The 24,405-nt window shown below is 41.1% G+C and overlaps 1 protein-coding gene and 1 pseudogene across 4 annotated transcripts in view; one reads left to right on the top strand and one right to left on the bottom strand.

Moving 5' to 3' along the window:
- The window catches only part of Dcun1d1 (defective in cullin neddylation 1 domain containing 1), a 35,503-nt gene extending 19,859 nt beyond the window's left edge, over positions 1–15,644 (bottom strand). The window contains exons 1-2 of one of the 4 annotated variants that reach the window (XM_051185811.1): positions 15,496–15,597; positions 15,315–15,382 (exon numbers count right to left, since the gene is read on the bottom strand). In XM_051185811.1, the coding sequence (XP_051041768.1) occupies positions 15,315–15,359 (45 nt within the window). In that variant the 5' untranslated portion in view covers positions 15,360–15,382; positions 15,496–15,597. Of the gene's footprint in view, positions 1–11,116; positions 11,267–15,314; positions 15,383–15,495 lie in introns of those variants that run through there. The other 3 variants (XM_051185809.1, XM_051185812.1, XM_051185810.1) reach the window with 3 other exon arrangements.
- On the top strand, positions 6,697–6,796 carry LOC127223770 (uncharacterized; annotated as a pseudogene).
- Positions 15,645–24,405: the final 8,761 nt, after the last annotated feature.

The following is a 24,405-nucleotide window of genomic DNA, read 5'->3' as shown; positions in this document are numbered from 1 at the left end:
CCTAGATGGTGTTTAGGAAACAATTCTTACTAGAATTCCCTCAAATAAGAACCATCTACCCTACTTAGATACTTCCTTTAAAAAGGTAATCTATTTATTTAGATAGCATATGTGTGTGCATGTGGGTATGTGCATGAATTGCACAAATGTATGGACACACATGTCAAGATGCTAATGTGGATGGCAGAGGACAATTTGTAGGAGTCAATTCTCCCTTCTCCCATAGATGTTGTAGGGATAGAACTCACTGCTGGTCCCTGAGACACTTCACATTAAGAGTCCCTTTTCTTTCCCTAGAAGGAATCATCTCTTTTTCTTTGCTTGTGCCTAAAAGGCATCAAGTTTTCACTTCTCTGACTTAAACCCAAAGCAAAATGAGGCAGGGCTATCAGGCTCTCTGCTCTCTCCTACTGGCAGAGACTGTGTGCTCTCCCCACCTCTCAAGTTGGGCTCCTGGGGACAAAGGCGCACTACACTCTTCCTCCTTCAAGACCCAATTCAGTTTCCTCAGCTCTTTTAATGCTACAATGTAAATGGAGGGCCAAACACATTAAAGATATAGTATTCTTTTAAGCAACACAACTAAGACCCCACCCCTACTCCTACCCCCAACCCCTAAACTCTGACCTAGTCCAAACTGGCACATCCCAAACTCCAGCCTCTTTCAGAATGTGGGGTAAACAGACCCAGAAGGATGAGTTCTTAGTTTTTGAAACTCACCCAGCTTGTGCAGGAGAAATGAGGGAAGAACAAAATAGCCTTACAAACTCAAGTCCTGGTAATTTTTCTAGAAATCTCCCTGCTTAATGGATATTTAAAAAGCTTTTGAGAATCTCAAGAGACACTATCAAAGATAAATAGCATTACCGTTATCACAGGGTGAAAATAAGACTGCAAAATCAAGTATAAAACAAAGCCTCTCTCTCAGAACATGAAAAACATTTGTGCCCATGAGCCTTATCTATCACTCTCTAGTCTCTTGGCAAATGTTAATGAATGAAGTTCAAATTACAACCTCAACCACTATCCTCCACTGAAACAGAAATTGTAAAATATACTAGCCTGATAACCCTTCTACCTCTGGATAACACATAAGTTATACCCCATTGGTTCTCAACCTGTGGGTCATGACCCCTTTAACAAACCTCTACCTCTGAAATCATTTACATTATGATTCATAACTGTAATAAAAATGCAGTTATGAAGTAGAAACAAAGTCATTTTGGGACACCACAACATGAGGAACTGTATTAAAGGGTGGCAGCTTTAGGAAGGTTGAGAAGCACTCCTCTAGCCTAGCACATGAGATCTCTCAAAGACCCAGGATTATTCTTATCCTTGAACTGTATTATTCAATGACACTCCCAAGGAAATAGCCAAAAAGGAAATAATTTAAATTCCCAAAAGTTAATTAACTAAGAGCAAACACCGTGGAAATTATTCTGAAACACAGCATACTTCTCCCTAGAACTACAGGGTATCTGACATGTTTATATCCCTTTAAAATGCTCAGTGTCATTGTGATCACCACAGCCACCAGATAATCTAGAAAGTGAACTTGGAAACTACTTCTGAATTAACCCTGATATAATAACTTCTTACATAGTCTCCCCCATTCTTCTAAAGTCACAGGCAGCAAGACAGTTTGAGCCCAGTACACTGCTCCCTCCTGAAGACAGGAACTAAAAAGCAGAGTTTAATCTACTTCTACAAGCCAAGAGCTGTTCAGTGCATTGGTAACTCCCTGACAGAAAGTAGGTATTAGAAGATATCTTGTCTAACTAAGCAACAACATTATACTAACTACTTAATTTCATGTCATACCAGTTAGTTTTTAATACAGTAACTATTCTGCCTGCTCCAAGTATAAACGTTTGGTCTGTGGAGAAATAAACACATTCTTCAAAAGCAACTAGTCATCTGTGTGTAACCTCATAAACTGAGTAGCACCTGGCAAGAACTGATAGTAGAGGGCGGCGGAGGGGAAAGGTTAGTGATGGCTGCTTCCAGCCTGCCCCTGCTGCCCCTGCCATGTCTGATAAGCACCCCTCTGCTTCTTATGGTTGGCTGGTTGTCACATCCTCTCAGCTCTGTACCCAGAGCAAGTTTTTGCGACCCATTTCCCCCTGGGTGATGCACTTTTTGCAGACCATAGGGCTCTCCAGGGTAAACTACATCTGCCCTCTGCTCAAGATGGTTAGAACCCTCACATGCCCATCCTCTTTTCCCAGGCCACACAGGTGGTTTGGGGCAAGATATTCCAATTCCACGAGAGAATGGCTTCAAAAGTTGCCCAATCTCAAAAGAAGGCTCACTAGATTAAGCAGAACATTACTGAGAAGTCAGAGATAAGAGGAGAAATTAAAAACAAATACTAAAGAGGAAGAAAAAACAGATTTTTCTTTCTAAATTTGTTTTTTTGAAACAGGGTTTCTCTGTATAGCCCTGGTTGTTCTGGAACTCACTATGTAGACCAGGCTGGCCTCAAACTCAGCCTGCCTCTTCCTGAGTGCTGGGATTAAAGGTGTGCGCCACCACATCTGGCTGTAGGTTCTTTTCTATTTCCATTAAAAAGCTACTGAAGACCTTTTTCCATGAGACAGCCTCAAAGACTTAACAGTCAAATGTGAATATTAGATTTCCTTTATGTATATTGAAAAGGACTAGAACAGAGTGGCTGGTAAATAGGATTAAGCAGTGCAACCTCCAATCTTCACGTATTAAAGCCACTTGGACACTACCAAGTTTTCAAGAGAAGTCAAGAGTGGTAAGCATTTGAGGACATAATACTCAGGCTGAATTAAAATTCTTAGTTTTATTCTAGATTTTAAAATGAGAGGGGGGGGAGAAGGAAGGGGGGAAAGAGGGACAGGGGAGAAAACCTGGAAAAATTCCAGAATCTCAACAATTAAAACTCATCTATTTGCCTTATAAAATAAAAAAAATGCTTAAATGCGAACACATACCACTTTGTATTTAAAATTTCCCTACTTTTTTTAACTCAATAAATTTACAGCTTTTTCAAGAAGATGGTGTGGTTCAGCAGTACAGTAACTACTGCAAGTTTAATCTCCAGTACCAAAACAAGTAGTTCATCTGAAAACCTCAAATAGGGTGTTTTGGATCTAGCCAAGCACATTTTCAGGCATATTTTACTGCTAAACTCAAAAAACAATGACTAGGTTAACAGATTACAGCAAAACATAATGACAGGAAAGTCTTCCTATTATGTTCCCCAAGACAAATCATGTACATGGAAAATGACCTTCTGGCCAACTACACTTCAAATTTCCAAAACAGAAATAACTTTACTGAGGAAATGGCACTTGTAAAAACAAAACAAAACAAAAAAATTCACTTATTTTCACCCACAATATTCATCTGCTTACCTCACCCCTAAGCTTCAGCTTCAATCTCAACTGCAGAAAAGACACTCAGGTCCACAGTTCTGTAATTTCTAAAGGGAACATGAGTGTTTCGCCTGCAGGTATGGATGCACATTAAGTGCCTGCAATTGCTAGATGAGGGAGGGAGGGACGGCATCAGACCCTCTAGAACTGGAGTCACAGAGGATTGTGAGCTGCCATGTGGATATCTAACCTGGGTCCTCTGTAAGAGCACCATCTCTTACATACTAAGCCATCTCTCAGCTCTGGAATTACTTTTTAGAATGCAATTCTAGTCAGCTGATACCTAATTCACAAAAGTCAGGTGTAGTAGCACAGAAAGCAGATCTGTATGAGTTCAGGTCATCCTGGTCTACATAGGCTAGGCAGGGCAACTTAAATTCTGACTCAAAGTAAAAACAAAATACCTGAACAACCATGTGTCACTTTCATTAAATGCTCTGTGTACAGCAGGTGCCACTGAGATGGCTAGCCTGTAGAGGCATTTGCTATCAAGCCTGATGACCCAAGTTCAATCCCCAAGACCCACATGTGTAGAAAGACAGAACTAACTCTGACAAGTTGTACCAACTTCCAAATATGCACTTTGGCACATATGAAGCCCTACACATAAATACATAATGTAATATATTTTTTTAAAAAGCTCTGTGTGGCTAAAGTGATTAGCATGTGATTAACATTTTAAAATTCCTACGAGATTTGTAAGAGCTAGCTTTAGCTAGCGAGCTATGTTTTCTTATATAAGACAGTCTGCTGAAGACAAAGTGCAATGTTACCCATACCCAACCACTCAACTGGCCTCCCCACAGATCACAGGTCAAAAGTGCAGGAAAAGTTGATTCAGTGAGGTGGCCTGCTGCAACAGAAGACTTTCACCTAGGGACAAAGCTCTACTCCAGGAAAGTCAGGCTAAGGTAAGAGTGAACTGCCCACATCTTTCTTCTGCTGCAGAGGTGCACTATAACATGGCTTGTCAAAACTGAAGTCTCCTCTCACACCAACCTGGCAAGGTTTCCATTCCACTCCTACAAAGCTAATCTGTGCCTCAGTAAACAAAGTGTTCTAGGCATTTAACTTAATCAAATTAACCTTAACTTGTTATGTAGTAAGGATTCTTATAGGACCATACATTAAGCAAGAATAATGGGAGGGGAGGACAAAACAAAATTACTTAAATGGTAAATGAAAAATAATGACATAATAATAAAACTAATAGCTTGTATTTATTCAAGCTACTATTGTCTGTCAGATCTTAAGCTGGCCAACTTTTCTTTTTTTCGGGTGGGGGGAAGAGATAGGATCTTCCTTTGTGGCCATGGGCTAGCCTGAAACTTGAGAGCTAGTCCTGCCCTCAACTGCCCAAGCTGGATTCAGAGCTTGATTTACATATGATAGCTCTGAAAAGTGGTCTCACTGGGCACATCATCTCAGGATAAGAACTACTACACTCACCAAATAGATCTACCCAAAGAATGGTACCTGCCTTCAAAGAATGCTACCTTTCCATTATTCTGCACACATCTTCATGGGGAAATGAAAACAAAGATTACAAAAGTGCAGGGGAGAAGAGGAAAGCATTCTTCACCTCCTCTAATGGAACCAACTTTTCCCTTCTCAAATGCAAGTATCAGCAATCTAATTACAAACACTGGTTCCCTATCTAGTGCCCAGGTTAACACAGGGGCTGAGATGGAACATTTACTTAGGGCTTTGCTGGGGAAATAAGGGGATAGGTTATTTTTAAGACAAGTAGTAAAACAAGAAGAAAAGTATATTTATGGTTCCATGACAGTCTGTTTTTTTAATCAGATTACAATCTACAGCTTTGAATGAAAAGATAGAAAGACCTACAGCTACTGGAAGTCATGGTTTCCTTTTCCAGTGGAAAGGCTGGACACAGAAAATACAGTCAGAACTTAAGGCACTGGGTACAATTTCCAATACTAAGCTAAAAGAAACAGAACTCTCAGAATACTCTTTTACAATTTAATCTACAGTGTAGAATAATTACTAATAAGTTATTAGGCCAGTGCAGCTGTTCATTCATCCTTTAGTTTTCTGCAGCATGAATAATAAATAGTTTAAATCACCTAAGAGGTAGGCAGTACCCTACTGAGCAGAAAGTCAGAAATGCTGTGTAGTTACTATGTACAATGACATAATCAGGAAGTAAGTCTATATGATTCAAAATGGTTGCAGAGAGAATTCCTTGTTTGAGCAGGGTCTTACTCATACTGTAGTGTAGGCTGGCCTACACCTTGCCATGTAGCCTTGGTAGTCTTGAACTCAACAGCAATCCTGTCTCACCGCACTGCCAGAATCAGAGGCATGAACAGTCACACCTGACCCTCACAGGTTTGTAACAAGTGTTCTATTCACAGACATTCAATTTTCTCTTCATTATTCTTCAAAATTGTTAGGTTAGTCAAAAGATGGCTGCTGTCAAATTCCAACAGAAAGTGTTTGATCACTTAAAAGTGAGTTTTGATAATTTCTAGCTAAATATGGTGAGAGGACAGAAATAAGTCCCTTCAATTTTACTTTTGTTGGTCACTTTTCAGCTGGTCTTCCCTAGCTTATGACTTGACCATCTAACAAGTGGTCCTAGCAGGTAACTTGGTTCTTCAAGCTGGGTGCAATCATCATTGCCTTAGCCACCTGAGAACAAGATGAAGCATTAAGATCAATTGAGCCTGAGCAATCTCGCCTCAAAAATGAATGAATGAATGAATGAATGAATGAAAAGAAAATTGCTTTACCCTTTCCATACACATTTTCTACAAAAAAAAAAAAAGTTAAGAAAAAGAAACCAAAAGCAACAAGAACCCAAAGAACTGTATATTTTTAAAGTTTCATAGATAACTACAATGGTTAGCATTCAACAGTCAATACAGTATTTGTTTCATAAAGATCCTTAAAAAGTGGAACCTAATTTTAAGATTTCTTACCTACTCAAATCTTAAGCAAAACTCTAATAATGTAGCAAATACTATAAATGTGAGATAGGACTGCTCATGTATTCCATACATAGTTAAGGATGACTTCTGACCTTCTGGTCTAGACCCCTAGGGTGCTGGGATTATAGGCATAACCACCATGGCTCATCTATATGGTGGTGGGATAAAGCCCAGGGCCTAATTCAAGCATTCTGCCAACACTTTGGCCCCTTAATGTTTATTAAAATTAAAACATACCAACCTAACAAGGGGATTGGTTATATATACTTCAGCAACTGATCAATGTGCTTAGAGGGATTCAAATGTTTAATTCAACACAATTCTTTAGAAATGTATTATTTGAATAAATATATTAAAATTGGAATGATACTGAGATTAACATGGCCTATGAGCAAGGATAATGTGCAAATTCATGAATCATTCCATATTAAAACAAAAAAAAAATTACAATGCAGACTTGTAGTTTACTATTGACATACATCTAGGTAAAACACCAATGCACATAAAATAAAACATTAAAAATTTTTTTTAAATCCTAGGAGTAATGAAAGATGGCTTTGGACATAGTGAGGTAAATCAACTATTCACCCATTCAATAACTTGTTTCTGTCCACACAGCAATTGAATTCTATTTGAAGTAGTTCTCTTCAACTGTCATGGCTGACTCCACCATGGCCTGAATACCACACAGTACAATTTCTGTTTGTATTGTTTTGTTGTTGTTTGCTTGCTTTGAGGTAGGGTCTTACTATATAACCCTGGTTGTCTCTGAAACTCAATTCTGCCATTTATTCCCATTTGTGATCCTCATGCCTTAGCTCCCGGCGTGCTGGGATTATAGGCACAACCATATCCATAACTTCACATCCTATACTTCAAGGAGACTTTCTTGGCAGGGGATGTAGCAGAATGGAAGAGTACTTGTGTACCTTACACAAGCCTCTGAGCTGGTCTTCAGCACCTCAGAGCTGTGTGTGAAAGGGGCTACCTCCGATTTTCTCTATGTATGCACCAACCTAAGAGTCTGAAATAAAAAGGCACTTGACTCAAATGAGTCCTATTCCTTTACAACTTAAGAAAAATAAAACTCACATTCAGTTAATTTTACTTCCAATGTTCTTCACTATACACCAAAGTTTTAATTTTCAATTACATATTTAATGTCTACACCAGACCACCTGATTTAATATAGAAGCAACATGGTCAAACTAGCAAGAGATTCCATACCAGCAATGAAATAACTGCTTAATTCTCAATTCTCTCTCTCTTCTCTCCACTACCCCCCCCCCAAAAAAAAACAGGTCTGGAGAAGGAATCCCACATGGAATCAGGACCTTCGGAACTCCCTGCTCTTCCCTATACTAGCTCTTCACCTTGATCAGATCATCAAGAACCACCAAGACATTTGGCAGCTTTGTTGACAGGTGGTGGTAATACTGCCTACTCCGCAAGTGAGAGCAGGAATACATGGTTATAAGCTGTCAGATGAGCTTGCACTACATTCTCAATAAATCTCAATTTCTTCTCTCCTCAAAGGCCCAGTTATCTGCATATAGTCATTGATGTACATACTCACCAAAATGTCCAACAACTTAAGAAAATCATTTTTTAAAAAAAATTAGAACAGTTAGAGGGAAATGTATTAAACATTATAAAACAGAATTCAAAACTCTTTAGCACGTGGGTGGAGGGAGATAGTGGCAGATGCCTTTAATCCCAGCACTCAGGGAGGTAGAGGCAGGTGGATCTCTGTGAGTTCAAGGACAACCTGGTTTACAGAATGCATTCCAGGACAGCCAGAGCTACACAGAGAAAGTGTGTCTCAAAAACACCTTAAATGAGAATCTAGTATGTAAAGGACTGTTTGAAGATATCATATTGTAACAGGATACCTGAGACAAAAGGAACACTGCCATATCACCCAGAGTTTAGCTGGGCTTCCCATCTCTCTGGGAAGTATAAGTCTGGTATGTTTACAATGCTTACTAAGGCAGAGCCCCAGTTTTCACTCCCTCCACTCTAGTGGCCTCCTCCATACACTTAGAGTGGTCTCCAGACACCAGTCTCGCAAGCTGCTCTCCACCCTGCTTCTGCAAGGCTTATTCTCACAACTCTGGTTTGCTCAAGTTTTCTCTCCTCAGTGGTGCAGATACTAGTTTGCTATTTTGTATCCCCACTTCCACCATGGCCCTGCCCCTCTAATCACCTTCTGCTCCTACCAGTGTCTTTTCCCCATAACACTTAACACCTTCTAAACAGTAGCGGAAAGGAAAATATATACAATGTTTACTTTTTGACTTTCCCTAGATTTCTGTCTGACTTTCTAGGTTTCTGTCTGATAAGATACATCTCAGGGCTTATAACAGCGTGAGGAACATAACAGATAGCAGATACTTTAATGAATGCCCAAAGCAGTCAGGTCCTCCTTTACTTCCAGCTACACAGAAGATGTGCAACAAATTCTAAACAACCCAGAACAAATATACACATTGAATTTTTAGGGCCTGCTATTTGCAGAAAATGTAATATACATTTCAAAGTCCATATTTTTAAAGCCATTAAAAACAGTAATTAACATTAGCTACCCATTAATTTTAATTTTTCTACTTAACATATTTTATTGTAATACTTATTTTCCTATTTAATATAACTTAATCTCAAATGCAATTTTCAACCATTTTTGGCTTGATTTAAAAAAAAACTTATTTACATGTACCACAAAACCAGGAAATGACAGGCTGGGAGAAAATAGTTATATTTTTGTAATCATCTGACAAACCTGAACCTCAAAACCTTCTTGAACCTCCACTTCTACTTTTGTAAAGGAGAGGGGATAAGCCAAATGGTCTCATAAGATATCACAGGTCTAAAAACCTCCTGGTGATTTATAAAAATCAAATAGGTTACACAATCTACATATATCTTACATATTTAAAACAATCATTAGAATCATAAACTTATCACGTTCAGCAGAACTTGAGAAGTTAACAAACCCAGTCCTGCCCAATCTTATAAGGAGAAAACTCAGATGTTTGGATACTTCTTAAAATACACTTGCCTATCAGGCATGCCTAGGTTTGATCCCCAGCCCGGGGTTATTTTTGGTCTCTCTGTTGAGTGTGAAAGACAGGTAACTGAATTTTTTTCCTTACATAAATGTTTCAGATATCCTGTCATTTATGTCCTTCCTAAAACTGACAATAATTCGTGTTGTAGAAATTAGCTATGGCGACCCTACCAAAAACAAAACAAAAACAAAAACAAACAAACAAACAAAAAACTCCTAAAAGAGTAAACTTGTACTAAGAGAAAACTATAAATTTATAATGAAATAAATTTACTGTAAGATCCTTATGGGCCCATATTGACTTTCTAAACCAAGATAGTACAAGTGACATGAAATGAGTTAAGGCATAGAAAGTTAAGGGCATCTTGTCACAACCAGGACGATTGCATGACTTACGGCTACGTTCCAAAATGAGCTAATTTAATATTAACCAAAGGGATAGAAGGCTACAAGCCCAAACCCAAAGTGAGCTCCCATCTAAATAGCATGAATCCTACATGCCCAGAGCACTGACAGGCACTGCATTCGAGAAAAATCTGAGATGGGCTGTTGGAAGCTGCACATACACACTGCAATGATAAGTGTCCATTGGAGACCCGCACTTCAGTATGTCAGCCTGCTACAAGCACCTCAGGAACAGAGTGGAAACTCTTAGGGGTTCAGGAGCGATGTCCAGGGCCTATCCAAGAAGAAACTGCAGACTCTCTCTCTGTTGGGTCTTTGAACTTAATCTCAATCCTGTACTTTACTGGGACGCCTTCTTACAAAGTTTTACGAACTTAGCACAGAAGAAAAATCTTGAATATGTGGGACCAAATCACATAATTCACACAAAACTAAAGCAGCTGGAGGCTGGAGCCACATAAGTGTCACTGAGCGAAAACAACCCCCCAAACCGAAGACTGGAGCACACATCCTCCTCCCCAATGAAGCCCTTCTGCTCTCCGGAGCAAAAGGACCCATTCACTTTTACTATTCACCCAGCAGCCTGGCTGGAACTCCAACAAGGTGTGACTGTATTCTTCCAAACTGAAAAACAGTGTCCAGCAGCGCCAGGTACTTAATGACAAAGGAGTCAGCTCACTACAGCGTCTTCCAGCTTCCGTGACTTTTTCTCACCCCCCCCCCAACAAAAACCAGGAGGCGAGCAACTTGACAAACTGTTTTTAAGAATCACAAATGGTCCCTAACTGCTATAATAAAGCAATTACTCCTCCCACCCCAAGCAAACAGAGCGGGCGCTCGGAAGGCAGCAGGTCTCGGGTCCCCCGGCTGCACTTCCGTCCGCAGCCCGGAGCCTCCCAGTCCTCTCGCTGGGACCGAGCCTCTGCCGAGCCGCCCCAACTCCCGGGCGCCCGGCGCCAGCGCGTCCGGACGGGGAAGGCCGATGCCGGCTCACCCGAGCCGCCAGCACCGAGGGGCCCGGCCGGGACCGGGCAGAGCCGGGCCCGCTGCCCAGGCGCCGCCCGGCCGCACAATGGGGCGCGGGCCGTCCCCCAACGCCTCCGCGCCCGGCGCCCGGCCCCGCTCCGGCGACTAGGCCCCGCCGCGCTCCGCTGCCCGGCCCTCGCGTAGCGGCGGCGCCAGGAGGGGACCGGCCGAGTCCGGCGCCGGCCGAGCAGTGGTAGCGGAGCGCGTCCGGGTCGGGGTCCCGGGCCGGGCGGCACGGCGCCGCGGTGCCTCACCATGTTGGTGTCCTCCGGACCTCTCCCCTCCTCCTCCGGCTCCGCAGCGAATGGACGGCGGCGGCGGCGGTGGCGCCTCTCACGGGCTCGCCGGGCTCCCGCTCATGCGCAGTGCGGCGGCCCGCGGAGCGGCCCGGCCGCGGGAGGCGGAGGGCGCGGGCCCCGGGGTGGGCGGCCTGGCCTGCCGGCATCCGTGGCGCGAGCGGCTGGGCGACCCGGCCACCGGGGCTGAGGCCATGCTCCCAGACCCGCGCGGCGAGCGGGCACCAGCGGGGCGCCGGCCGGCCAGCGCGTGGGCACCCGAGTCGGCGGGGCCCTGTGCGCGCCCCCACTCAGGGCGCCAGGGTCACGGCCGCGTCCTGTCCGCCGTGCGCTGCTAATAGCCCCACGTCAGAGTTTCCCGGGTAAGTTTTGGGAAGAATACGGGAAACCATTGCACCTAGAGTCACTATCATGGTGAACTGTCCAAGCTCGACCTAGCCTGGCTTCTGAGCTGCGGTCCAGAGGACGTGTGTGTGCTGCAAGGAAACATAGTGCTCCCTGCAGAGGAAGGAAATAAAACAGCAAGTATGGCTCTTTTAAAAGCTACTCAGGTTTGTGTATGTCACCCAACAGTATCATCCACATCTTCATCACCAGCATGGGTCTGTCTCCCTTCAACACAGGCATACAACACCAGATAAGCCCTAGAAGTTAACAGCCTCCCAAGTTTCTACTAAAAGAACTGTTTTGTAACTCCTCAAGACTTCCTACTACTGCTTAGAACTAGCCACGTGTTGGGAGCTCCTTGAGCCCTACGGAAGCAGATCTTTGGCGCTACAGAATTGTCACTCACTCATTCTTGCCTTCAGCAGCCTGTTTACACTGATGCGGTTAGCTTCTTTCAAGGCCCTAAGAAAATAACACGTAGCAAGCGTGAAACTGGATCACACCTGTGGATATTCTCTAGGAACTCAACCTAGCAACCTGAAATATTAACGAAGAAGGTTGTCTCTTGCGGCACTCCCTTAGACTTTATTGCAACAACAGCTTATAGATTTTCTTAAAGCTCTTTTTTCCTAAGTGCCAGCTCCAAGGGGTGATACTTGGTTCCACTTGACCTCTTTCTTGGAATTTTTACCATTTTCCATGAATTGATTTACTTTTTAGTGTCCCCTACTTTGACCATTCTTCTTTGCTAGATAAACTCTTTGGTTTTTCAGTGATGGGCTTTCCAGAACCAACCCCGAATCTGTTCATATATTGTACTCCTTTACTCCTGTCCATATGCCCAGTGAGTCCAAAAATCTTGGCCAAAGCTGGCCAATGGTGTATCCTAAACACCAATTCTGTTTATTCCACCGGCCCTCAAAGCAAAACTCCTTTCCTCCTGCTTTTTTATCATGCAAGTTAAATACTAGAACCATCCACAGTGGCTCAACCTCATTTCCCTTAGTCTGAGCTTGCCGATTTTATCACCTGAACAAATCTGCATTCTACCTCTCTGTCCCTTAGCCAAGAGTCCATTATCCCTCATCAGTAATATCTTTCCTCCATCGCTTTTGAGATGGTGGGGTCTGACCATGTAGCCCAGGCTAACTGCCAACAGCTTTGTTTGAGCTCCCAGGATTACAGGCATGTTTGTCTCCTATCCCATCTTCTCCATATTTTCCCTTCTGTACCAGAGTTGTCTGTCAGCAATGCAGACTAGACTCTCTTCCTCACAGCCTCCAAGAACTATCCTAACACAAACCTCTCTGGAGTCATGGGGTTTCTCTCCGCATTGTTCCATTGCCTTTTTCCTGGCCCTCCACACAAGTGCAGCTCATATTTAGTGTTTGCCTGCTAAGCACGATATACTTCACGTTTCCTGGCTTGGTCCTATTTTGTCCCTAGCACACTAGCTAACATGAGTGAAGACTTCCTGTGTATCATACTGTCTAAGCCCAGGAGACTCAGTTCAGGTCTGAGGTATGCCCATTTGGTAGGGAGCACCAAAGCACAGAGTAATATGCCCACCCAAGGTTACACAGCAAGTAATAGAGCTAGGACTTAAACAATCTGCTTATAATATGTTCTCTTAACTACCACAGTTTATTTCTTACTCTGGACTTCTGCAATTGGGGCATTTCGTTTTACATTTTTATGACCCCCTAGGGTATACTGTTAGATTAAGGCATCATCTGATAATCATTTGTCGCCATAGCTAGGGCAAAGACCTAATCGCATACATCGCTGAGGTAATTTTGTTTGTTTTGTTTGTAGGTGGAGTCCGTGATGGAGGTCAGAGGACAACCTCAGGTGTCATGCCTTCAGCCTTGCTTAAACTGGAGTTCCTGTTGTTTTTCTACCTCTAATGCCAAACTGGCTGGCCCTTGGACTCTGGGAATTCTCCAGTATCCACCTTCCATCTCCCTGTAGGGATACTTGGATTTTAGACACATGAACTATGTGTCCTACTTTTCCATACCTCCTGGGAATTTGAAATCGTGTGCTTGTTTTTGAAGCACGTGTTTTGCACTATCTTTAATTTTTTAGTGTTGGGTGGGTGAGATAGCTCAGAGATAGAGAGGTAGAATGTTTGCCTTGTGCTTCAAAAACTACTTGTGGTAATAACTGGACCAGGTATGGTGGCACATGTTTTTAATCCCAGTGCTTGTTAGGCAGATGCAAGGGAAGGCCAAGCTAGTGTACACAGTAAGTTCCAGCTCAGCCAGGGTACACATTGAGAGTCTGTCTCAAAAGAAGTTACAGCAGTGCTGTGTCCATACTGTTTGTTATTGTAGTAGGATGCTCATTCTAATAGATGCATATTATACACTTGGCCATATGGTAAATGTAACAGCAATGGTTATACCACTACATTTCCAGGTTACAGAACTGAATATGAGATGGAGAATACTAATCATTATTATTTTGTGAGATAAGCACATTTGTGAACATTGTCCTGGTTATTTATTTATTTATTCATTTGATTTGCAGGTTCTTGAAGATAACATGTAAGTTACAATATTTGACTAACAAGAGGTATTCATTAAAATGTTTCAAATGCTTTAGTTTTTTTCAAATACAGAAATTGTGTGTGTGTGTGCATGTGTCTGTGTGTGTGATATGTGTTTATAGGTGTGTACATACCTTTGCATATATGGGGAAGCCAGTGAGGAGATCAGATGTCCTGCTATATCACTCTGTGCCTCACTCTTGAGACAGGGTCTCTTACTGAACCCAGAGCTATGCCAGTTTCCAGCAACCTCCACTGATGTTCCTGTCTCAGATCTACCCCACCCCAGCACTGGAGCTACATGCCGGCATGCCTAGCGTAGTATGTGGGTGCAGAAATCTGAACTTGGGCCCTCGTCTTTAAGCAACAGGTTCTCTTACCTACTGAGTTATCTCTCCAGCCCCTCAAATACATAATTTTTAAAACTACTTTTATAGTGGTAATTTTGGCTCAGTAAAAAAGAAGTAAGATGAAAACATCTAGCTGAAATGCATACCTGCACACACACATTCTTTGTACACACATAGCTATAATGACATAGTATTTGCAGACAGGTGGCATTTCAAGGTAAACCCATTTGAAAAAAAATGTTGCTGCAAAAGCTTACATCTTTCATGTTATAGTAAATATTCACTGATAAGAATCATTGCAACTCTGTTTAGAGAAACATGGAAAACCAAAGAGGCTAGAATTCTAGAATCTGTGTTTGGCAGCAAGAGAAGAACTCTGAAAAGACAGATTGCTAGCATTTCTGGTGGTTCATTTAGCTAAAATGAAGCCAGCAGGCTAGTTCTGAATATCCAACTTCAGTTTCAAGGCATGGTCTGAGAGATGTGGCCACCAGCTTCTCATAACTTGGGTGGATGCTGTTTAGTCCTATGCTTACATAACATGTGTTTTTTGGGCCCATATTTTGCAACATATTTTAGCCTGAATAAAATAACATGTACAGCTTATTGATTCAGAATTATAGCATGTTTGTGTCTGTGTATGCTGGAAATTGAACCCAAGGTTTCATATATGCTGAGCACACCTGTGGCTCTGTACTTTACCCTCAGCCTCCAAAGTAGAACTTTTAAAGGAGAATCCTTTTGTAAGAGTTAGACCTTATGGACCACAGGAAATCTATGGGGGCCACAGGTCCCAATTCACACCAAAGTAATGAGAGTGGGCTTAGAAGTACAAGCCTTTGCTGTCCCCTGCCCCAGTAAACGTTACCAGTGAAGCTGAAGGAATGACTGCCTGGGACTCTTTCCTCCACATTCTGAACCATTCGAAGAGGAATCCTTAATCAGGACAAAGGGAAAAACCTCAGGGAATCAGGCATCATTATACACCTCATCGCAAACACGTAATACTGGGGTGGGTCACCTTCTAAATAGAAAATGGGAATATTCACCAGAGCCAGCCTGTCACCTCAAGGTCCATGCGGATCTGCTGATTTTAGCTGTTTCACACTCATGGTAGAGGAATGGGCTTGGAGCAAGTAACAGTGTGGCCTGGGAGGGTCAGCAATAGGACTCAGAGACCATCACTGCTGATGTCACAATGTCCTACTGTCCCAGAGTGAGCCCATCTCTCTTCCCAAGTAGGCTCTGTCCTTCCTAGATGTGACCCCTCTGCTCAGCCATTTGTCCTGAACAACTCTGGTTTCAATGGATGAATTCCTGACGACAGGAGGCCGCAGAGCACCGCTGATGGTCCCTGGTTCTTTAGATACCCTCCTAAGACACTCTATACAAGTGACAGCCTTTGAATTGCCATTGCTGTTGAATAATCACTGCTGCCCTGCCTTTATTAAATGGATAGTATGTAAGATATAAAACTGCCTGTCTAGGGCTTAGTAGTCTCAACTACAGAGAAAACATTATGTTAATTTTTGATAAAATTTCACAAAAATCCTGTTTGACTCATTGCTAGCAAAGGGTCCCTCAAATAAGGGAAATAGCCAGGTTTGTACTCCTGTAATCCCAGCATGGGGATACTGAGGCAGACCAATCTTGAGTTCCAGGCCAGCATGAGTCCCGAAGTTCAGACCCCCATTTTACAAAGCAGAAAGAAAATTCAAGGAAACATAATCACTTTCACCTTTCTCTCTTGAGTGTGTGACATTTACAAGTCACTGTGCCTGCTGACTAATGCCACGGTGTAGGCAAATGAGAAACTATTTTAAATTTCCTCACAGTGACATTTAAAAGGTTTTTTTTTTTGGGGGGGGGGTTTGGTGGGTTGGTTGGGTTTTTTGTTTGTTTCTTTGTTTGTTTTGGTTTGATTTGGGTTTTGGTTTTTCGAAACACTGTTTCTCTGGGCTGCAGCTCTGGCTGTCCTGGAACTCTGTAGATCAGGCTAGCCTTGATCCTCCTGCCTCTGCCTCCCAAGTGCAGAGATTAAAGACATGCACCACTACCACCTAGCAATATTTGAAGTTTTTTTTTTTTTTTTAAGACATCATCTATTATTTAACACTTCATTTAATCCAAATATATACTCAATGTTAAGTATTACTGAGATCTTTTATTTGCCGTTTTCCGGATAGGATTTATGTTAGGTGAATACTCACACCTTCAGAGCGCCACTAATTCAGAATAGCTATATTTTTGGCCCAGTTGCTGGGAGCAGCTCTGACTTAAGTCAGCTCAGACCTGGGCAGTAGTTGGCCTGAAAAAGAAAAAGAATACTTAGTATTCTTTTGAAATTATTATTAATGAGTTTTTTAATTTTTATTTTATGTGTATGGGTGTTTTGCCTGCAAATATGTCTGTGCACCATGTGTGTAGTACCCTTAGAGGTCAGAAATATGTGTTGAATCTCCTGGAACTGGAGTTAACAGGCAATTGTTAGCTATCACATGGGTGCTGGGAATTGAATCCAGGTCTTCAGGAAGAGTATCCAGTGCTCTTGATCACTGAGTTCCCAAGTTCTTACCTCCAGCCTAAGTTCTTACCTTCAGAAAACAAACAGAAATTGAATTAAATCTGGAGTATTTATGTATAGCCAATAGAAAGCACAGAAATTTAGCACTTGGGAAGTTAAATTCAGTTGGAGCAAAACTTTGGACAATAGAGAAATAAAATATAATTTTAGAAATAAACTTTCCCAAGCTAGAAGTTTAGCCCTAATAATGAGTGCTTGCCTACAACTGCACAAAGCTCTGGTTCATTCCCCCAGCAACCATAAGCCAGGCATGCTGAAGCACCTGCTAATACCAGCACTTAGGTGGGGCAGAGGAATCAAATGTTTATGTCATTGGCTGTATACTTAGTTGAGGACTAAGTATTAGCCTGGGCTATATGAGTCTGTATCAAATGTGTTTGTGTGTGTGCATCTATATCTGCCTTGAATACATGTTTTTAGTATGTATAGCAGTTTAGGAGAACCACATTATTTGAGGTACTTTGAATTGAACTTAATGTCTGTGTACACCAGACAAGTAAGCCCTCTAAATTGAACTACTTTCCAAGCCCTCTTTTACATTTTAATTTTGAGCGATCCTCCCTATGTTACCTAGCCTGACCTTGAACTCACCCCTAATTGGCTCCATCACAGTGGGTAATAATTTCAAAGAAGTTACTTAGGATGAAAGAGAACAGTTTTGAGAAAAAATTTTCTTTGCAAATATTAGAAAACAGAAAATATAAATATCAGAATCAGGTTAGCCTAAATGACTGAAAATAGTAAGAATAACAAAATGCTCATTTATAAGATGATCATTTTGAGGACACATCTATACCGAAGAAGGAATGCCAATGGAGAAATCAACAGGCAAAGTGAAACTGGCTCAATGCAGTGTGAAAGACTAGGGTGAAGTCGAGCAAGGAAATGACTGCCCTGAATTCCTTGTGGATGAAAGGGTATGCAGCTTATCCAGAAATTTGTCCATTTCCTTTGAATTTTCAAGTTTTGTGGAGTACATGTTTTCAAAGTATGACCTGAAAATTGTCTGGATTTCTTCTGTGTCCGTTGTTATGTCTCCCTTTTCGTTTCTGATTTTTTTTTTTAATTTGCATGTTCTCTCTCTGCTGTTTTGTTAGTTTGGATAAAGGTTTGTGTATCTTGTTGATTTTCTCGAAAAACCAACTCTTTATTGCATTGATTTTTTTTTTTGTATTGTTTTCCTGGTTTCTACTTTTTTCATTTCAGCCCTCATATTGATTATTTCCTGGCATCTACTCCTCTGGGATGAGTTTACTTCTTTTTGTTCTAAAGCTTTCAGTTGTGCTGTTAATTCTTTAATTTGACTATCCTCCATTTTCTTCATATGAGCACTTAGTGCAATGAACTTCCCTCATAACACTGCTTTCAAGGTGTCCCATAAGTTCATGTATGTTGTGTCCTCATTCTCATTGAATTTTAGGAAGTCCTTAATTTCTTTCTTTATTTCTTCTTTGACCCAGGTATGGTGCAATTGTGCATTGCTCAGTTTCCATGAGTTTGTAGGTTTTCTGCAATTTGTGTTGTTGTTTAATTCCAATTTTAAAGCATGGTGGTTTGATAAGATACAGGGGACTATTCCATTTTTGTTTTCTTTTCTTTTTCTTTCTTTCTTTTTTTTTTTTTTTTTTTTTTTTTTTTTTTGTAATCTGGTGAGGTTTGTTATGTCGCCTAGTATGTGGTCAATTTTAGAGAAGGTTCCATGTGGAACAGAGAAGACGGTATATTCTTTTGTGTTTGGATGGAATGTTCTATCTATGTCTGTTAACCCCATTTGAGACATATTGTTAGTTCTTTCATTTCTTTGTTAAGTTTCTGACTGGTGGTCCTGTCTAGTGGTTGGGTGTTGAAGTCTCCCACTATAAGTGTGTGAGGTTTTATGTGAGCTTTGAGTTTTAGTAGTGTTTCTTATACGAATGTGGGCGCCTTTGTGTTTGGAGCATAGACATTCAGAATTGAGACTTTGTGCTGATCACTTCTGTGATGAATATGAAATGACCATCTTCTCTTTTGATTGATTTTGGTTTGAAGTCTAACTTGTTAGGGATTAGGATAGCCACACCTACTTGCTTCTTGGGTACATTTGATTGGAAGATCTTTTCCCAACCCTTTACCCTGAGGTAATGTCTATTTTTGAAGCTTAGATGTGTTTCTTGTATGCAGCAGAAGGATGGATTCTGTCTTCATATCCATTCTGTTAGCCTGTGTCTTTTTATAGGTGAGTTAAGACCATTAATATTGAGGGAAAGGAAGAACCATTAATGCTTGTTTATTTTAGATTTGTTGTTGGCGGTGGTATTGTGAATATATTGTGAATATATTTGCCCTGCTTTACCCTTGGGTTCTGGTGAAGTGGGATTATCTATTGCCTATGTCTTTGTGAGCATAGTTATCTTCTTTGGGTTGGAGTGTTCCTTCCAGACCTTTCTGTAGGGATGGATTTGTAGATACGCATTGTGAAAATATGGCTTTGTCATTAAATATCTTGTTTTCTCCATCTATAGTGATTGAGAGTTTTGCTGGGTATAGTAGCCTGGTCTGGCATCTGTGGACTCTCAGTACTTGTAGAACATCTATCCAGGACCTTCTGGCCTTGAAAGTTTCCATGGAGAAATCAGGTGTAATTTTGATGGTCTGCCTTTATATGTTACCTGGCCTTTTTCCTTCACTGCTCTTGATATTCTTTCTTCATTCTGTATGTTAGGTGTTTTGATTATTATGTGTCAAGGGGGTCTTTATTTTTTGATCCAGTCTATTTGGTGTTTGGTATGCTTCTTGTACTTTCATGGGCATGCCCTTCTTTAGATTGGGAAAGTTTTCCTCAATGATTTTGTTGAATATGTTTTCTGTACCTTTGAGATGGGCTTCTTCACCTTCCTCTATGCCTATTATTATTCTTAGGTTTGGCCTTTTCACAGTGTGAAAATAAATTAATATATAAAATATAAATATATAAAATAAATTAAGATATAATATATAAATATTTAAATTAATATATATAAAAAGGAAAGTGGACACAGGTCCAGCAATAAAGTATTATTTGTGTTCTCAAAGAAAGAAAGAAAGAAAGAAAAAAAGAAAGAAAGAAAGGGTATGCAGCTTAATTTACTGCAGCGAGATGAGTAAAGGCTGCGACCACAGCTCACTAGAGGGACCCAAACCATCAATGTTAGAGAATTTGATGTTTGGAGGTTGTCTTTGCTTTTGTTTTCTGCACTGCTGTAAGAAGGGCTCAGTGGTTTTCTTGATAACCCTGACTAGGATGGGCTGGGCTGGGGTGGGTGTTGAGTGGGGAGGAAGGAAGCCTGAGGCCTGTGGCTGGGCAGGCCTGGTGAGCTGTGGGGTGTGGGGGATGACAGCACAACTAGCAGGTCAGGCCTAGCTGGAAGGCGCAGCCACTGGGAGAGGTTGGATTTATTCTTCATCCATAGGACTCAGCCTGCAGAGTAAGAGCACAGCTGTGAAGTCGGAGAACCTTGGGTGAATTCTATAGCTCACATCTCAGGCTCTTAGTTTACTAGCACCGAGCCAGGGGTTTAGTTGGCCTGAGAGAGGCCTTGGTTTATTTCAGGTGGGGAATGATCTTCAGACCTAATAAACAGCTTTGATAGGTATGAAGTCACCCTGATTGGAATTTTCCACAGCACCTCTGATATCTCAAGTTCAGATCTCTTAGTTTTTTGATCTTTTTTTTTTATTTTCAACTTACAAACTGGCGTATGGCATCAGCTTTGCAACTTCCGAACCTGAAGGTTACATGAAACAGTCATGGACAGAAAACATGTTCTACTCTATCACTGTATGACTGGGCAAATGCCACCATCCTTCTTTGAGACTCAATTCCTCTGACTGGTAGCAAAAGTTTGTATTAAATATGTACTTAGTTTCCTTCTATGTCAAAGTTCCTGGAAGTGTAGTTGTTTTAATAAGTCGTCTGTTTGAACATACAGAACAGCTATGTGTCACTACACTTTAGAATGCTAGAAATACAAAATAGAACCAACCACACAGTTCTGGAAGGTTTTCCCAAGCTACTCAACCAGGAGTTCTGTGTTACACCATATGGAATCTGTGAGAGGTAAGATCTCTGAGAAAGCTTCGAGTGCTGGGACAGAGGCTACACAGCAAGCAGAGGGCCAGCTTGAGTTACCTGGATTTGCGCTGAAATCAAACTGGTCATTTTACTGCAGAGGTGATAATGGCCTATTTCCTAACTTCTCTGGGCCCCCAGGCTTTTCATCTGTAAAAGGCCTACCTCATAACCTTGTAAAGGAGACAGTACACAGAGGACAAAACAACAAGTAGTGGCTGCTCATTCTAGAAGCAGTGACATGTGAATTGAGATCTGAAAAATGAACAGCATTGAATATCAAACTGAGATGATTTTGTTTTGTTTTTTAAAACTGAAAGTAACTTAATGAATTATATACCAAGATCAATTAAATTTGGAAAGAAGTAGTTCCTTTCAATTGCATTATACTGGTATAACACTGCACTTCACAAACTAAACAGTAACCCAGATCAGTCATTATTATAACAAGTATTGGGGATGCACGACAAAGGCAACTGACTGGACATTCTGACTTCTTGAAACACCAGGTTAACACATAGATTCTTCTGACAGCAGATTGGCTCTTGGCATCTGGAGGCTCTAAACAGCAGAGTCGAGTTGGTTGTTCAAAAACATCTGTGTACCATTATCACACTTCTCCCCCAAATCTTCAGAGAATGTGGTCTCAAGATAAAAAGCTGTGATGAAGACCATTGATGACTCAGGAAGTATTTTGTAACCACTCCATGATACAGAAGAAAATAGGAGGTGGCACACCCTTTTAGTAAGTGGAGCTGATGCTAAGGTATATAGATCCAGTTATCATCTGCCTCTGTTCTTGTCAGCAACAAGACACAGCATAAGACTCTAGATGTGTTGCACCAAATAAATGGTGGCCAAACTAATGAATGAGACCTTGCTTATTCCTAACACTAACTTGGGAGTTGGCTGTATGGTTCAGTCACACAGGGCATTCTAGCACCTGATGATGATGATGCTAACTTGGCTCACAGAAAGTGAAACATTACAATTTATAAATTATAACAATGAAAATTCCATTTACATGTCTGTAGACACATGCTGCCATTCTATGAGCCAAGATCCTGACTCCTAATAAAAGGAAAAGACAAATCAGGAAATAAAACTAAAGACTAACATCCCTTTTAAATACACATGCAAAAATACTTCAAAAGTATTAGAAGGCTGGGCATGATGATCATTCTTGAACTCCTTCTACTTAGAAGGCTGAGACAGAATCACAAGTTCTAGACCAGCCAAGTGATATAGTATGATCCTGTCTTGAAAATACTAGCAAGCAGTGTGGAGTGTAGCTACTGTCAGTAACTTTTGTCTTTATTGAGACCCTGGATTGGACACCCAGCACACACACAAATCCTTGGCATATAATCAAATACTATACAAGAATATTTATACAGTATGGCCAAGTTCCAAGAAATTCAAAGTTAATTTTTTCATTAAAAATCGGTTAACCTCATGTATTATTTTAACAGAGTCAAAGACAAAACCTCATAATCATGCAGAAACAGCATTTAATAAAATCTGATACCCATTCATGGTGTCTGTATTTGTCTGAGTTCTCTAGAGGAAAAGAACTAATGGAAGAACATATACAAATATATGTGAATATATTAACAAGATTTATTAGGGTGGCTGTTTCCTGACAGAAAGGTCAAGAATCTAGTGGTTGATGGATTCATGGGATTGGATGTCTTAGCTCAGTCTGACCAAGTGTGCTTTAATGGCAACAAAGTAATGCCATGGCTCTAAGAAAGATGAACTTGCAATAAGAGTGAGGGCAAGCTGGAAAGAGCAGAAGCTTCCTTCTTCCATGTCCCTTTGTATATAGTCTGCCACCAGAAGGTGTAGCCCAGATTTATAGTATGTCTTCTCACTTCGAATTATCTAATCAAGAGAATTTCTTCAGAAGCATACCCAGCTGCTTGTGCTTTAGTTGACAAACTGCGGATGAAATCAAGCTGACAACTAAAATTAGTCATCACAAGTCCATCCCTTGTCAATTTGTCACATTTCATTATGTCATGCTTAATTTACAAATGGAAAAAAGAATCAGGTCATAATTATACCCAACATGATGCAACTCTCCCACGAACAGCCACAAAGTATCCCATGTACATCTGCAAATTAATTATATATTTTAGAATAGGTGGCAATGTCCCTTGAGGTGCATTCTTTAAGTGTCTCATAATGGATATTATATCAATTTATATTACCTAATTCACTTTTTAAAAAAGATTTATTTATTATGTATACAGTGTTCTGCCTGCATGCCTGAAGATGGCACCAGATTTCATTATAGATGACTATGAACCTCCATGTGGTTGCTGGGAATTGAACTCAGTACATATGGAGTGTGTGTGTGTGTGTGTGTGTGTGTGTGTGTGTGTGTGTGTGTTTGTGATATCCTTCAGCAGGTCTTGGATCTTAGAGGAACAATCCATACCTTCATTCCTTTAGAGTCTGAGTTCTTTGTCAGTTAGCTTAGATTACATTGTTGCAATTTCTCACTTACTTTAATCACAGGATATCATTTTTTAATAATTTTTTATTTAAAAGCAATCTTATTTTACATACCAATCCCCCCACTTTCCTCCCATCCTCCCATTCCCCCCACTGACCTCCACAACCCACCAGCACCCACTCACCAAGGATAGTGAGGCCTTCCATGCAGGATCATCAAAGTCTATCACATCATTTGGCTAGGTCCTCCTTTGTATATCTATGCTGAAATAGTATTCCTTCATAGGGAATATGCTCCTGGAGTCTTTTAATCACAGGATATTACAACACCAAGAGAGAATCCCTAATGGATCTCCTTCCTTCTTCCTTTGTGAAGAAGTAATCCAGTTTCCCCATGGTAGTCTGGACCAATCACCCCACTCTGACACTGATATTCCTTTTTCAGCCCATTGTTTTAAGGGCATCAGAAGCCGAAAATGACCAGAGGGAAGTCTGAGCTTCCAGTTCAATGGAATGTTTATTGTGTCTCCTGGCAGGAGGGTTCACCCACCTAGAACCAAAACTTCCAGGCCCTCCAAACCTAAGGTCATGGAAACAAGAAGCAAAAATTTTCCTAATGGGTGTGGTAGTGAGTGGAATGATTCCCATTTCCACCCCTGGATTCCTGGACCTGAGAATCCTGACTAGAAGGGACACTATACTATGCTGGATGTTGATTCAAAGCATATACAGCCTTCTTGAGTACCCTGCCACAGCTCCCAAGTTACTGCCACCTAAATGGTGCTGTAACTGTATTTTTGAAAGGCCATTCCACAGTTGTATCAAGAG

This window comes from Phodopus roborovskii, unplaced genomic scaffold, assembly GCF_943737965.1.
Source record: "Phodopus roborovskii unplaced genomic scaffold, PHOROB, whole genome shotgun sequence".
NCBI classification, from domain to species: Eukaryota; Metazoa; Chordata; class Mammalia; order Rodentia; family Cricetidae; genus Phodopus; species Phodopus roborovskii.
This window is presented reverse-complemented; position numbering and strand designations above follow the sequence as displayed.